Source organism: Podarcis erhardii (assembly GCF_964252035.2).
Source record: "Podarcis erhardii genome assembly, chromosome: 1".
NCBI lineage: Eukaryota > Metazoa > Chordata > Lepidosauria > Squamata > Lacertidae > Podarcis > Podarcis erhardii.
In genome coordinates, this window is record NC_138497.1 from 67,734,682 (window position 1) to 67,750,941 (window position 16,260).

The following is a 16,260-nucleotide window of genomic DNA, read 5'->3' on the forward strand; positions in this document are numbered from 1 at the left end:
GCATTTTCACTCTTTTAAATATGGCAACCCTAGGTAACAGTATTTGTCTGACATTTTTCTTACCTCAAAAATTGCATGGTATTTTGTGGAGGGTGAGAGGGGAAGTGGCCTTGTTGCACAAGAGCATGAAATCCACTTGAATCATACCTATCAAAACAGTGACAGTCTGGAAGCAGCTGAAGAATAATAGCTTTGGCTCAATACTGCTAGCCTACATGCGCTGCACAGCTCAGTTTTGAACATCTGGACCCAATCAAAAGATCACGAGCTGGAAAGCACTCCTAGAAACAAACTTATGTAGCTTAGAGCTTTGCAGAACTTTATTGTGTTAATGAGAGACTGTGGGAGCCTAAACAGCCATTTTAAATCACACAGTTGTTAAGTTTTGTTTTTGCTTGCACACAGCACAGTGCTGGGCAGATATTAAACGGAAGCCTCTAGCGTCGGTGTTTAGGGTGTTTGAAGGTTTAATGCAACAATGGCAGCCATACAGCTCAGATTCTTATTAGTTTCATTCTTTACAAGTATTGCGGGAGAAGCACAATATGTAATGCAAGATGCTGGATTGGTGCATTACATGGACCGCCGAATTCTCTCAATAGAGGTATGTGGCTATATCAGTGATATCTGAAAAATGATTTGATTTTCTGTGTAAAGTGGATGTGTGCTAGGGAAATAAATTGATTTCCTTTTAAAATTAGCTCCTTTTTATAACTGTAGCTTTGATTATGCACAGTAAAGGTATAAGGAGCAGCCCAAATGCAAGGTTGTTTATGAAACTTGTTCCCGTTGATTTTATTAGCAAGTAAATATGCATGCTTGGAATGGGTGCAATCCAGCTAGAGTTAAAACACTTTTAAGTTAGTTGATTTTTCAGTGGAAAGCAAGCAAAGGTTTACTGTGTGCTGAACAAGGGCAGGATGGGATCTGGGATATTTTCACTCTTTGGGGGGGAAATCCATTTGACAGTGTATGAAATTTGAATGCCACAAGGAGCCATCTACTCTTCAAACAGGACTTCCAATATCTCAATTTCTGACCTTTACTACATAGGTGTTCTGGTTAAGCTAAAGAGATTCATTGCATCCATTTTCACAATGCTAAGAGGGCAAATGAAAACTCCTGGATCTTGAAAACACACTTTTTTACTCTAGCAGTTGGGTCCCCAACATGATCACTGTGGGCACCATGGTACCCTCATACACCTCCTTGTTGACAAAGGTTGGGAACTCCTCCTGTAGCATTATGAATCATATGCATTCAGTCAATGTAACAAGCAGTGCTATTTTTCTAGAAAAAGAGGTGCCGGAATTCACCATGAATACCTCCCTTGTTCTCTTAGAAAGGCAATGCCAGCCACCTAAGAGGTGCTGGAACTGAGTTTCAGCGAGTTCTTGCTGAAAGAAAGCTCTGGTAACAAGCTTTATGAAGTTATAATTGTTTCAACACTGCATGTGGGTTAGTAGAACAGGAGTTCGCTGTTAACCATGTATTGTACTAATTAGCAATGCAATTCTATATGTGGGTAATAATAATAATAATAATAATAATAATAATAATAATATCCACTGGGGCTTACTCCCATGTAAGTGTGCCTAGGATTGCAGTTCTATGTATACTTGCCTAGGAGTAAGCCACCCAAAAAATCAATGCTTGCTTTAAAAATCAATGCCGGCTGTTCTCTTTCCCATTATGAGTGAGAACGTTTGAAATTTTGAGGTGATGTTGACATTTCTTGAGAAAAGGTGCAGGCTAGCTATTGTGCACAAGAAGGACCCATATTTTACTTAGCAGGAGTCCATTAACTTTCACAAATCCTCGACATGAAGGTTTTTAGCATCCTTTCATCTTCAGGCCAGGTCAATAGCAGCATAGGAATGCTTCAACAACAACAAAGCTGGCAGTTCTGCACCACCTCTTCTCAAAGGGCTTACAATCTGAGGTAGATGGGCACAGCAAAGGGAGCAAAGTCAGGAAATGGCAGTGATTAATGGAGATAAGTTAGAGGACAGACAAGTAAGAGGCAGTGAAGAAGCAAGCAGGGTGAAGCCAAGATTATGCCTGATTACTACAGCTGTCACTTGATACAGCTGAATAACTGCTATAATCAATCATTGTGTGATCAATTGTCATGCCTTGCTGCCTGTTATCTCCTCAGACAGTCACACCAAGATTAGAACCAGGCTGGAAGCTGATAGCTATAGAGACGTCAATAAGACTGCTTTGTCCTGACTCACAGAGCCAGGGGTTTATAATACTCACCTCAAATAGGAAGTGAGAATTACAACCCCTTAATTCTTCCCTGTCTCAGATTTCAATCCAATCTGATGAAGAATTCCACTGCTCCCTGCCCCCAGGTCTGCCCATTTGAGCCAGTCCTCAAACCTGCATCCTCCCACCCCCTTTCACTTCTAACCACTTACCAGGCTGTGGATATTACTCCAAGAAAGGAGGTCTCTCCCACCCACATATTTCTCATGCCTGGGACACCAAACAGAAATATGTTTTCCCAAGAGTTAATGATATCCAGTAGTTCTGGATGGGGAGGACACCTAGAACTTGCCCCCCAGATCTGAGGTTCCCTGTCCCTGATTTATAGGGTAGGAGTGGTGGGTGGCAGAGTGTGTTTCTGATCTTGCTTCTTCCAAGAATTTGCAGTTACTCCAGTCATTTGTGATGTTACTCATTTGAGTCAAATATGCAAGCTCACGTATTTGCAATCTCCATACAGTACTTCTATTTTTCAAGACAGGCAGGTAGGAAAAAAGGGTCTTTGCCTTCCGTTCTCTCCGGTCAAAGAAGGGGAAGCTGGCTTTGGAGGAGCTGCAAAGCTGGAGCTCTGAGTAACTGTACTCAGCGACTCTTTTCTTTGGCTCCATCCCCTCCAGCTGTGCAACATCTGGATCAGCAGGGGCCTCACTGGTGTCTTCCGCCAGCACAGCTACTATTTTTGAAGCCTCCTGGAAAAAAAATCAGTGGGTTGTGGTGAAATTTTGCACTCAGCTGTTCTCAAACTTTTTGTAAATGCCCCCCCCCCCCATTTTTAAGTGTACATATGACAAACACATGTTTGCAAATATATATATATCATAATATAGTGTACCATATAGGTATACTAATCCTGAAGCCAGGACTTGGTTTTTGCTCCCTGTCAAGTTTATACTTGGTAGCAATCCTGCATTTGCTCTATTAGTATGTGAAAAAGCTATGTGTTTGAGGCAAACTCGGTGTTTGGGATTGATGGAACCCTGGAGGCAGAAAGAATATATTTGTGCTGATGTATATTTGAATAGGGAAAATCCATAAAGAACAGGAAAAGTGCATTTATACACCCAAAAGTCCGCCATAGTTGCCAGCAGTGATACTGCTGTTTTCTGGATAAAATAGAGGCTGAACTTTTTAGAATATTCTTTTATGAGGAAAAAAAAATAAGAATTACGATTCTGTGAAAGAATTAGGTGGGTTGTGTTTTTTTCATTGGGCATACATGTTGCTTATATAAGAATACAGTTTTCTACCTCTTTTCTCATTCAGTACATTTACCTTGTACCAAAACAACACTCCTAAAATGTCCAGTTTCCAACTGTTCCACAGTGCATGCCTAGACATGTCTACTCAGAAGTAAATTCCACTGTTTGTAATGGAGCTTACTTCCAGGTAAGTGTGTATTGGATTGCACACCCAGCTCCTTTAAAAAAATGTTTCTGTCCTTTTGAGCCTCATTGTGCTTCCACTTAGGACCAAACTGGCCAGTTTTACCTCACATAGTTGTTTCTTGTTTAGTAACCACTACAGCAGGACTGAGCCATCAGGAACATGGTGGCAGGGAATGACTTTAAAACTTTGTCCCTGCCATGGTCCCAATCAGAATTACAGCCCTTGTCTGCCATTTGCAATGGGAAGGTCTTGTTGAGGAAACAGGTTCTAAGGCAGCCATGTGAACTCACCCTCAGTCTGCCAGAATTCACGTAGAAAACAGTGCTGGTGGCGTGAGAGATAAGATGCCAGAGCCTGACCTCTGGGAATTCTGACTTGAGACGTGCCCTTCCACCACCACCCTCCAAGGGCCATACTGTGTGCTTCAATGCTAAAATTAATTTTAGAAAAATCTCTTTTTAAGCCAGAAGAGAAATGGAATGCTGAGCAAAGCAAACAAGAGGAACAATAAAGTAATGGAATGCAGCTTACCAAATCAAGGAAGTTGTTTTTGGTGGTTTCACCAGTGACCTCATAAAAGAACATTAACTTTAGAGTACTTTCTCCCGTTGTTCAGTCCCAGCTCCTGCCCACCTAGCAGTTTGAAAGCATGTCAAAGTGCAAGTAGATAAATAGGTACCACTCTGGCGGGTAGGTAAATGGCGTTTCCGTGTGCTGCTCTGGTTTGCCAGAAGCGACTTAGTCATGCTGGTCACATGACCCGGGAGTTGTCTGCGGACAAATGCCGGCTCCCTCGGCCTATAGAGCGAGATGAGCATGCAACCCAAGAGTCATCCGCGACTGGACCTAACGGTCAAGGGTACCTTTACCTTTAAGCCCACGATTGACCCAGGACTCAGCTATACAGCTGTAAATATAACGTTTTGTGTTTTAAGTGCATTATACGAATGTGACACTAGATGGTGCAGATGAGCTTGCGGCTAATTCCATATATATTTTAAAACATTTTATTTAAAAAAAGTACTTTCACGGTGTTTTTTATATCTGTGTAGATCCACTTCCACTGTCTCATCTTCCCCCATGGTATAGGACTGCATGTACTGTATCTGTTACTCTCCACTGCATTCAAAATACAATGTGTGGCATGGGTGTTCTATGCAAAGGCTCAGTTCACCTGCTTCCTCCCCTTTTTCTAGAAAAATAGCATAGGTTATGTGCATGGTAGGGGGAAATGCAAGTGCCTGTTCTGTCATGGAAAGTAGATCATTGCTGGCTCCATAAGCTTAGGAACCAGCTCTAAATATGGAGCAGGCCATCTATAAGGGACTGGATAATTAAAATCTGGAATACTGTTTATATGGTAAAGCTAATAAATATGGTGAGAATCAGAGAAAGCAGACAACTTGATGACCTCTTTCTAGAAAAACTACATCTCTTCATAAACTATTGGTGTAAATAAGATTCAAGACCATGTAAATCTGTATTACTCAGAATTTGGCTTATTTTTGAATTATTATTTTTTTTGCTTTTGTTCTTTGTTCTGGTGGTTGTTGTTGTCTTTGCTTTGCTTTTGTAAGGTTTAGAATTTGCATTTTTTTAAAAAAGAAATTTGAAAACAGATTGCAACATTACAAAGAAAGCTTTTCAGATAGAAAAAACAAATAAGGAACTTGGCACCATGCATAGGGATTCATTCTCAGAGTTTGATCCCAATAATTTCTGGCAACAGACATTCAGTAACATGTCGCAGAAACAGGAGACATAGTTAATTTGTCTGAAATGGAGAAAAGCAATGTTATTTTAAATGTAGAGCCTTTTTGGGAAAACCATTAAACTAGTTCTCTGTCTATAAATGCCCCTGTCTGTGTTCTAACTAAAGAACAGGTTAAACAAATGCAATCAAGATATTGCAGATTACGTCCAGGAATTCCGAGAGTTTTCCAAGAGGATGATGTCGCGCCTGGAAGGACTCAACGTTTTGAAGACAGATCTTAAAAATGATGTTGACCATTTGCTAACAAGAGTGGAAAGAGCGCAAAGGGAAATTGACTATTTTGAATCGGCAAAGGAGTCCCCTGACACCTGCGTGGAAGTCGATGAGGACCTTGTGGAGCAGCAATTAATGGAACAAGAGGAGTCGAAACAGAAAGTCAAGCTCATGCTCAATGCAAGTAAGAACAGTTTAGCTACAGGGTTTTATAATTATCCTTTTAGGCCAGGGATAGTGAACCTGTGGCTCTCCAGATGTTGTTGGACTCCAATTTCCATCAGCCCCGGGCAGGTTGGGCAATGGTCAAAGAGGATGGGATTTGTAGCCCAACAACCTCTGGGAGGGCTATAGGTACCACATGCCTGCTTTAGTCAATGTACCAGTATTTCAGCTCAGTTCTCATGGTGTGCATCTTTCAGTGTATACATACAGTATCCTGCTGAATTGAAAGCGGATCAGCCTGATGAAAACATTATGGTAACACACCAATTCCCATCCCGGTTTGCAGCATCAAACCATGAAATAGAAGAGTAAGAATTTGTGTTTCGTGTTTTATGTTGCAAAACAGAGATGGAGTTGCTGGACTCCAGTTCCCATCATTATAGACCATTGACCGTGCTGTCTGGGACTCATGGAAGTCAGAGTCAAACAACATCTGGAGGACAACAGGTCCCCCTGTTCTGCTTTAACATCAACATAATTGGCACAGGACAGTATGCATCTAAATAACTGCAGGTGAACTTTCCACCTTTCCTCTACCCTGATGTGCCCCCATCACCCCCAGATCTACTGTGGATGGTTGGGTCAATCGCCAGAACAGATTTGGGTGAAGGCAGAGAGGGGGAGAACATTCTGTTGCACAAGAATAAATCCTTGAGATGATGGATCATTCCCATTAGTATTACTCTGAATACAACCCACATATATAAACAGGGAGGGATTGTAAAGAGATGGAGATGGCTTCCATCTGCAAATGACCCCCCCCCCCAATGTGTATCATTATTTGCTGCTGTTCAGTGTCAAGATCACACAAGAACGTGAGTAATTTACAGCACCATTTTATACCAGGCTACCCAGAAGTATGTCCCAATGGGTTCCATAGGACTTGTTCCCAAGTATTTGTTTATAGGCTTGCAGGGTTAGCTGCAAACCACAATAAATAAATACAGAAGTTAAGAGGAGCACATCAAGATTTAGTGAAAGTCTTTATTCCTTCTCAAATCACCCCAGAGGAATGTTTCTGGGTTCTGAAATACTGAAATATAATCCATACACCTTGGACTTCTTCACAATTTTCAGTTTGGGGTGATCAGTCGTTGTACTGGTTATTAGATTCAAGCATGACATGCACACTAAATAACAATAATTTGTAATTTGAGTTTCAAAAGCAATGAGTACTTAGTCCTAGGAGGACAATATTATTGGTCTTTTTTCTCTTTCTTCATTGCATGATTGCACACAAACACACACAAGAATATTCTTGTACCTCCTGTACATATACTTGTTACATTACTTTTATAGTACAGGAAAACATACAAAAATGGGGGGATTGTAAGAAGATTGCCCTTGGGAAATTACTTATCACTAAGCTAGGGAAGAAAAATGACTTGTTCTTCCACAGTGTACTTTCGGATATTCACATAAGCATTACAAGCCTTTGCTGCTCCGTGAATATCCCTTTCTAGACAGTTAATGCACAAAACATTCAAAAACTACTTTCTATATTATCTATATATCTAATCCAAGGTCATAGTGGAGGTCTTCCACCTTTGGCTAATCCGCCTAAAAATCTGTTGTGATTTTCTTGCAGCAGACGTTGCTAAAATGTGGGCAATCTGTCTTGATCTAATTTAATTTTTGCTGCAATAACTATTCTTTGTTCAGCCTATGCCTAATTGTCACCGTTTTGACACGGTCTATAAATTTATATTTTCAATCCAGGAAACTTTTGGTTTGCTACCTTTCCTTTTTTCAGTTATTGGATTGGATTCAGACTAAAGATAGTTGACCCTAGCTCTCCTTTAAATCAATGGGACAAATCAGTAATGACTGGATTTCCATTTGATTTTAGTGAGAACCACACCTGTCCCCAACTCTTAAGCATGTGGGACAGATGTGGGAGGTACTTTGCAAGCACAAAAGAATCATTTCCTTGTCATTGGTTTTAATGCAGGCTGGCTGTTATATGGAGCACTATCTATTGTGAATGTTTCCAGTGCAAGGCTGACCCAACTGGAGTTGTGGGAGAAATGTTCTGGGCCTCTTAGACATCACTGATCTTCATTTCAGTGGCTAGAAGTACTGTTTGTCCTTCTTTCAAAGGAAGCACAAAAGTCTCATTTTAGTCTGAGATGATTCAGGGCTCCCCAGTACTGAAAGGCTTTCAGGGCTGTTAGTTATCCCCCAACTGTATACATAAGCAATAGCTATGGGCATCCAAGACTACAAACTCCCCCAAAGGGAATGGAAATCTATCCACTTGTTTCAATTAATTTGGAGTAGGCTCCCAAAGAGGAAAGTGATAGTACTACAGAGATAGTTTCATAAGCCTGTTCTGTAATGTTTTCTGCTGCAGCTTCCTACCTAAAGGGCTTGTTTACTTTGTTTGGCTGCAAATGCTGCGTCTTATTAAAAGACATTCTTTAGAGTCCAAACAGGGTCTCTTTTCACTCCGTATTGCCTTGGGCAGGCAGAGGATAATGCTTGGGTCCTGGATTGTGCCCCAGAAAGAGCTGTGCAGCCCCCTACTGCGGATTTACAGTGGTACCTTGGTTCTCAAACTTACTCCATTCCGGAAGTCCGTTCCAAAACCAAAGCGTTCCAAAACCAAGGCGTGCTTTTTCATAGAAAGTAATGCAAAACGGATTAATCTGTTCCCAACTTTAAAAAACAATCCCTAAAACAGCAATTTAACATGAATTTTACCATCTAATGAGGCCATTGATCCATAAAATGAAAGCAATAATCAATGTATTGTACTACAAAATAAATAAAACAGTATTGTAGATGAGGGGAAATTTTTTTTTTCCTTATCTGCACTGATAATAGTCATTGTTTGGATGGGAGGGCTTTTATCCATTTCCACATTCACACAACCAGTAGCTTAACTGGGTTCCACAGTCACAAAAACAAATTAACTGAAAAAGACACAAAAACAAAAACGCAAAATAAATAGCAAAAGTAAAAGCACCAAACTTAATCCGTTCCGTTTGACTTCCGAAATGTTTGAAAACCAAGGCACAGCTTCTGATTGGTGCAGGCACCTGGGAGACAATAGCCGACAACCACATCAGATGTTTGGCTTCCGAAAAACATTAGAAAACTGGAACACTTACTTCTGGGTTTTTGGCATTTGTGAACCAAGGTACCACTGTAGCTGGGGAGGGTTGCCCTCATGACAAAGTATACAGGACTTCTTCAGGAATGTTCCAATATCGGGACAGAACTGAGGGCTGGTTCAAATCAGTTTTTCTTAGCCCTCATCAGAGGCCGCTGTTTGGGTAGAGAAAGTATGCAGGGGGACATACTAACCCCCCAGCATTTCAGAACCAAGGTTTTTCATCATGTGAGGAGCCTCCATGAGAATAGGAGACTCCTTGTTTCAGACTTTTGTCCTTCTTTAACTTAGAAGGTGATCAGAACAGCAATGGAGGGGGGGGGTGAAGTTAGTGCCCTTGCCTGTGCCCGACCCCATGTTTACTTTCCCTTACCTGCAATGCCTGAAGATGTCTCATGTGGTGTTTTGGTAATTATACTGTGGTGAATGTATGAGTGTTGCTGAATGTATGCTTGGCTGGCTTTTGCACGCAGAAGCTTCCAGACTCAGCTTATAGTGTCTCCAGTTTTGTTTTCATTTCTTTTAAAAAGGAAATCAGGTAGCAGAACTCCTGCCAGGAGAATAACTCCCAGTCTAAGTAGATAATGGCCTGCCTGCCTCATGTGGCTTTCCTCTCTGCTAGTCTAAATGCAAACAAACCAATGTACCAAAAGAGTATTGTGGCTCATGGGGATTCTATTAACAAAAACAGGTGGAATGCCAGCGTGAGGAGAGACCAAAAGTTACTTCAGAATAACCCAAAAGTTAATTTCTCTTTCATCTAAAACTAGAGCAAAGTCTAGTGCATGTGGACTATCCATAACAAACCATATCTGTCTTTTGGACTTAAAATGGTTCTTTTTCAATTACTCTAAACATGGGGGAAGCAGCTGCCTGATTTCAGAGGACAGGTATAATTTCAAGGAAAAGAGATGCAGATGTTAAGAACATCTGGTCAGCAAGTAGTTGAATGGGAAAACCATGCTGAAGAATGGGGAAGAGTGAAGAGCTCCACCCTAGTCCCTGTAGTGACTGCTACATCCTCTTCCACAGACTTTGTTTGCTGCTAAATTGATTTGACAATTAGGAAGTCCAGGTGGTACTCGGTGAAATTGACTTTGGTTTGGGTGTATCCAATTGCTGATCTCTGATGTATCCAATACCAGCCACTCCTATCCCTAAAATTCATCGAGGGCAAGGAGTTTTGCTCATGGTTCCTGCTAGGATTCACTCTGTGGAGATTACAGGGCCTTTTTAATAGTGGCACCCCACCTTTGGAAGATTCTCCCCTGGAACCATGTTTGTCTCTTTGCCTGTTTATATTTAGATGTCAGTCAGGGGTGCCAACTTGAATGAAATATTGTGGGGGCCCAGGTAAGCCCCACCCCACATAATCACGACATGGTGCACACACACAATTTGAATGGCAATGCCCATCAATCTTGCAGGAGCCCAGCCCCCTCAAATATTTTATTGTGGGGGCTGAAGCCCACATGGCCCCATGGAGTTGGCTCCTGTGATGTCAGTTAAAGACATATGTAAGTACCCAGGCTTTTATAAATCAAGGCTACTTGTTTTGATGCCCAACAGCCGGAAATGGTTATTGCATTTTAATGGTTATGATATTGTACAGATATTTATGGCTGTTTGCATTAGTTTTATTAATTGGATGTATTTTGTTGCTCTGCTTTATCACCCTGGGATCCTTTGGGAGGGAGGGCAATTCAGATATCAAATAAATAAGCAAGCAAGCAACTGGCTGTGAAGAAACAGGAGACAAAAACAGCACAATACACCATAGAATACATCATATCTGCAGATGCTTTTCTGGAAGTCTGCTAAGGCAATTCTGGCTTGGGGTGTATCAGATGGGATAGAGATAGATCAATTTAGATAATCTATTCACTGTTCCATTTCGTTGTTTTCTTTGACAGAATGTAGACCAATTGTGACGTGTGATGGTACAGAAAACAATTTACACTTTCCTGAATTATGCTGGATGGGGAAAATATTCAAATGCTAAAGCAGAGAACTTACAGCATATGTGTTGATGCTTCTTTTTGTATTTACCTCCCCCCACCCTTTCAAAGGTTGTAACCACATGATTGCAAGCTTCAAATCCCTGAAGATTGTAAAGAAGTCTGGAGACACACAGGGCTCATGGCTGAAGGACCCCATGAAGAACCCCCAAAAGATCTATTTCTTAACTGGGGTAAAGAACAAAATTGTAATGGAGTTTGCAAATATCCGGGCTTTTACTGAAAGCGGTGAGAAACAGTCAGCTCGCAGAGTTAACCTGCCTTTTCCCTGGCAAGGGACAGGCCATGTTATATATGACGGTTTTCTGTTTTATCACAAATTTGGCTCCTTAAATGAGATAATTAAGTTTGACATTCAGAAAAGAAATGTAACTGGCCGGCTGCTTCTGTCAGGAGCAGGAGAGACCTTCGCCTACGATCTTCTTCCTTCCACTAAGATAGACCTAGCTGTGGATGAACTGGGATTGTGGGCAATCCACACAGAGCCAGATCCTGGTAGAAAGCTGGTCATTTCTAAAATCAACTCTGAAACCATGGCCGTGGAATATACCTGGGACACATCCTGCAAAAGCCAGAATGCCGAAGCAGCTTTTATGATGTGTGGTGCCCTGTACGTAGTGTACAGTTCACCAGGGGGAGGTACATCTCGCATCGAGTGCATTTATGACACCTTAGACGCCATCAGTCCTTATGAAATCCCGACGCTTCCTTTCCCCAAACGCCAGACAAGTCACTCCATGGTGCATTATTACCCCAAAGAAAAGCAACTCTTTGCCTGGGATAATGGATCCCAGGTCATTTACAAGCTCCTGACAAAGCTAAAAAATTAATAAAAGTAACAACATAAAAATCTTCTCCATACTAAATAACTTGCCAGTGTAAATATGGTAATGAATTTACAAGTACTAGTGACTGAGAGGTTATTTTTTTCCTGCTTGCCCACAGTTTACACTTATTTTGACAATTTATTTTGCCTTTAAAGAAGAACGAGGTTTTTCACCCCTTTCCCCTAGATTGGTGCAGTGCTCTGGAAAGGCCTTTCCCTTCCTTGCAAACAGAGCCAACTTTCTGAGGCAGCAACCTGAATTAGGTGGCAGATTGGGAGGGAGGGGGCAAATCAACAGGTTAGGGTGGCTGAGGAAGTGAGAGAAAGAGAAGGCGATACTGGTTGGTATCCCCCTCTCTCCTGATAACAACTTGCATGAAAGTGGCCCCCCAACTTTTCTCACAGGCTCATATAAGATCAGTATAAACAGTTAGACCTGGTGAGCATTTAAGGTCCCCATCCCTGATTTGTGGGTTGCCATCTGATTAGATTTCACTTTGATTCTGATTTGATTTTAGGATGTATTTTAATTGATCATTTGATTTTATGGTAATATGTTATATATTTAATGTTAGCCGCTCTGAGCCCGGTTTTGGCTGGGGAGGGCGGGGTATAAATAAAAATTATTATTATTATTTGTGAAAGAGACAAGCATGTAATTCTTGGCCTGGGCACAAGGGAGAATAGTACATAGTTACTGTTGTTTTGCTGCATCCACACAACATTGTACACATTGGTTGCTTTCAGTCCCCCTTCTCTCCCAACTATCTTTCTCTATCCTTTCCTGCTCATTTTCCTCCCACCTCTGTTCCCACCCAGAACTTCTCTTTCCCTGGAGTAAATAGGGAGTCCCATTCAGTGTGGGATAATGGCTTGTTACTTGTAGGTCTGATTAGCACCTGGGAGACTAGGGTTCAAATCCCCACTCAGTCGTGTAGCTCACTGGGTGACCTTGGACCAGACACTCATTCCCAGCCTAACCTGCCTCACAGGGTTGTTGTGTGAGGATAAAGTGGGGAGGAGGAGAACTATGTCCCCCACTCTGGAGCGCTTATGAAAAAAGGTGGTATATATAGGCAATAAAACAAAATAAATAAAGCCACACCATAGATATAGCACACTTTTAAAGCACAAGACTGCCCCAGAGAACCGTAATTGGTTACAGGTGCTGGGAACTGGCTCCGTGAATGGCAAACTCTGGTTCCCAGGGTTCTTTGGAGAAGGCCATGTGCTTTAAATGTATTGTTTGGATATGACCAGGAATGTCATTGGTGTTCTACTTTAGCAGCAAAATGACTTGCGGTGCCACAGCAAACAGATGGTCAGCGGGGGTGGGGGGGTGGGGGGGTGGAGAGGTGACTCCATAACTGCAGCACCAGGTACTTCAGATCAGGTTTCCCACTGTAAACATGCAATAGGTTACAGGCAGTTCCCTCTTGACAGCAGTCTCCTGCACATGTGGTCTCCTCCTGCAGCATGTTTGAGTGTGAGAGTTGCCCTCTCACTAGACTGGGACCTAGGTATAAAATTCTGACTGCTCTTGTAGCGCCTTTTAATTCTGATACATTTTAATGCAGCACAGTGAGTAACTCTACATTCCACCATGTAGACGCATGCTATCTATATAATGTCATAGCAAACGGTGAACTTGTTTGTACTGTAGAGGATATATTTTTAAAAATGTAAAATAAAAGATCTATATATTGGCACCCTTGGCTCTTGATATTTAAGATGGTCAGAATTCCAGGTTATTAGCCAGAGCAAATAATGGAGTTGGAGGACAAAAATGAGCTGCTGTGACGGAGCCAGTCTCAACTGAAGCTCATCACCTGGAAGGCAAGCTATAATTCAATACAGAGCAGGGATATTTAGAAAACTGGTAGAATGATTAGGGAAGTGGTGTTTTAGTACAAGACTCAGTCCAGTTGGTCAGTGTTAAATATCTGCTCCTGTGAAATGTTTGCAATGTGAATCATCGTAGGACACTTGAAAAGTCAATCAGAAATAGTAGGGCTCTTGCGAATTTATAATAAACAAGAGGGGCTTGTGAAGTGTTTAGAGACACATTTATGAAAAGGATGTCTAATCTGAGTAAACCAGTATTCAATTAACACCAGTTTAAACAAGGCCCAATAAAATAAAGATTTTATGCCTGATTAGCCTGGATGTTTGAACTCACATCTTGACACTATTTCTTCAACCCATGTGGAATTACTAATAGTACCACCACCACCACTACTACTCCTACTAACAACAACAACAACAACAACAACAACAAAACAACAACAACAGATTAGGCAATCAGTCCTTTTGAATTTGCTTCTTAATACTTCAAGCAAAAATGGTTAAGCTAAACGTTTCCTCCTTGCCTTTGGTTTTCTTCTAAATAGCCCAACAAATAGCTATGCTTGCTTGTTCCTGGGTGATGCTAAAAAAGCTACAGTCAGGCTTCTTCACAAGTAAATGTGTTTTGGAGGACATCATTTAATAGGGTTTTACATGTTTGCATAATTGGTATCTGTCTAGGGCTCTTATGATGGGCATGCGTGAGAGCAAATTTAGATAAATAAAACAAGGGAAGGCTATTTCCAGCTCAGCTCTAAATAAAGCACCATGAATAATGTATGCTCATCTTGGAAGGCAGGCTTTTGATTTTAAACATATGTGCGATAGATATTCATTCCCATTCTTCTGCAGTGTTTCTGTGTAAAGTGAAGTTAATACTTCACAGGAGACAACATGCAAATTAAGGTCTGCCTGCCTGCAATCTGTGGTCCAGAACAGAGATGATCACAGCAGTTATGGTAGTACCTGGTACAAGGAGAGAGTTTTCCAGCTGTGCAACTGAATGTAAGAAGAATCCTGCCAGGTCCATACAAAGCTTCATCTCTTTCAGCATACTGATTCCCATGATCCCTGAGTCCATGATCAATAAGCCTCTCCTACTGTTGTCCCCAACAACTGGCATTCGCTAGCATATTATTCCTAAACATGGAACTACTGACATACTTACCCAACATAAATTTGTCAAATCTTTTTAAAGCTGTCTAAGTTAGTGGCCATCACCATATGCTATGACAGGGAATTGCATAACTGAAGTGTGCACTGTGAAGTATCCTTCCTTTTGTCTCTCCTGAGCCTTCCGTTGATCATTTTATTTTGGTGACCCCAACTTATTTTGAAAGAGGAAGAAAGCTTGTTTCATCTAACCACTTCCTTCACACCTACATAATTTTCATATGGCCCTATTCACACACTTGGTCAAACATGTGTGGACTTAAAGTGAGGAGAGGGGTGTGTGAACATGTACATAAAAGAAAATATTTAAAGCATGTTGCATTGTTAGATATTTTTACTCCTCTGCAATTGGCACAGTGGGCATTAGATGGCAGCAAATCATTGCCTTTGCTCGTCTTCCTCCAGAAGCTGTTTCAAACCAGTCATAGAGCATGTTAAAAACCTGTTGTTTTTAGTGAAGTATTATTTCAGAAAATCCTGGCGTCTTCCCTCAAAAATATACTTCTGTTCAAGAGAGGTTGTTCCCATGGGCATAGCCAGGGTTTTCGTTAGGGGGGTAGGCTTTTGTTGGGGGGCAGGTTTTTGTTGGGGGGGACAGAACCTCAGATTTTTATTGATTTAGGCCTGCCCCCCTTGGCTACTTAAGTTGTACTAGGTACAACTTGTTCCCCAGTAAAACTGCAGTATTTATTTACTGGGAAAATGCAGTGCCTCAGCCCCTGGCTCTGTAGGACAGCAGTTACTGAAGTGTAACGGGCACCTTTTGGATAGTGCCTGCGACTTGACTAATAATGTCTGACACAAATTCTTCCCATGTGTGTGAGGAGGAATTGCACTGTAGCAGTAGAAATCCTCCATCACCCCATGTACAGGTACTTTGTGAATATCTGAAAAGAGATCCTGTGTAGACAGCTGGTCTTTTTTCTTTTCTTTTCCAAAATAGAAGGCTTTAGCACTGTTTTAGCATGAATTCCATACAAAGCCATTATCATTTACTATATTGTTGTCAACATACCATAAGAAAATGACAGAGTGAATGGCAACGGCAATTAACTAGCAGCACAATTTAGCTGCTGAAAGACTTAATAAATTAATTCCAGAAACTAAAACCCAGGAAATAATAATTTTTTAAAAGGTAGAAGGGGAAATACTTTTGTTGGGGTGATTCAAGAGGAGAGATACTGTTTCTCTGTTCCCCGTCTACCTCACCCTACCCCACAACTCTTCTTGGAAAACTGAACTTCCTATTCTTTTTTAAAATGCACCCCATTGTTATTGGGGAAAACAGACATCTAATACAGACAGAAGTTTCTTTTGTGACATTAGCATGTCTCCACTGTGGCCGAACTGAAACAAATAATTCTTTGTGACTGTGAAAAGGATTCTCAGCACGATCAATTAGCCAAGACACCAG

At 41.3% G+C, this 16,260-nt stretch overlaps 1 protein-coding gene across 1 annotated transcript; it reads left to right on the forward strand.

Moving 5' to 3' along the window:
* The first annotated feature begins 218 nt into the window (after nt 1–218).
* Nucleotides 219–13,537, forward strand: OLFML1 (olfactomedin like 1). The gene is made up of 3 exons (XM_081843982.1): nt 219–604; nt 5,537–5,828; nt 11,054–13,537. The coding sequence occupies exons 1-3, from the start codon at nt 479–481 to the stop codon at nt 11,830–11,832; spliced, it is 1,197 nt and encodes a 398-aa protein (XP_081700108.1). The 5' UTR covers nt 219–478; the 3' UTR covers nt 11,833–13,537.
* Nucleotides 13,538–16,260: the final 2,723 nt, after the last annotated feature.

Coding starts and splice junctions, on each gene's coding strand:
- OLFML1 (XM_081843982.1), top strand. CDS start 479: ATGGCAGCCATACAGCTCAGATTCTTATTAGTTTCATTCTTTACAAGT. Junction 605..5,536: donor GCCGAATTCTCTCAATAGAG/GTATGTGGCTAT, acceptor TTCTAACTAAAG/AACAGGTTAAACAAATGCAA. Junction 5,829..11,053: donor CAAGCTCATGCTCAATGCAA/GTAAGAACAGTT, acceptor ACCCTTTCAAAG/GTTGTAACCACATGATTGCA.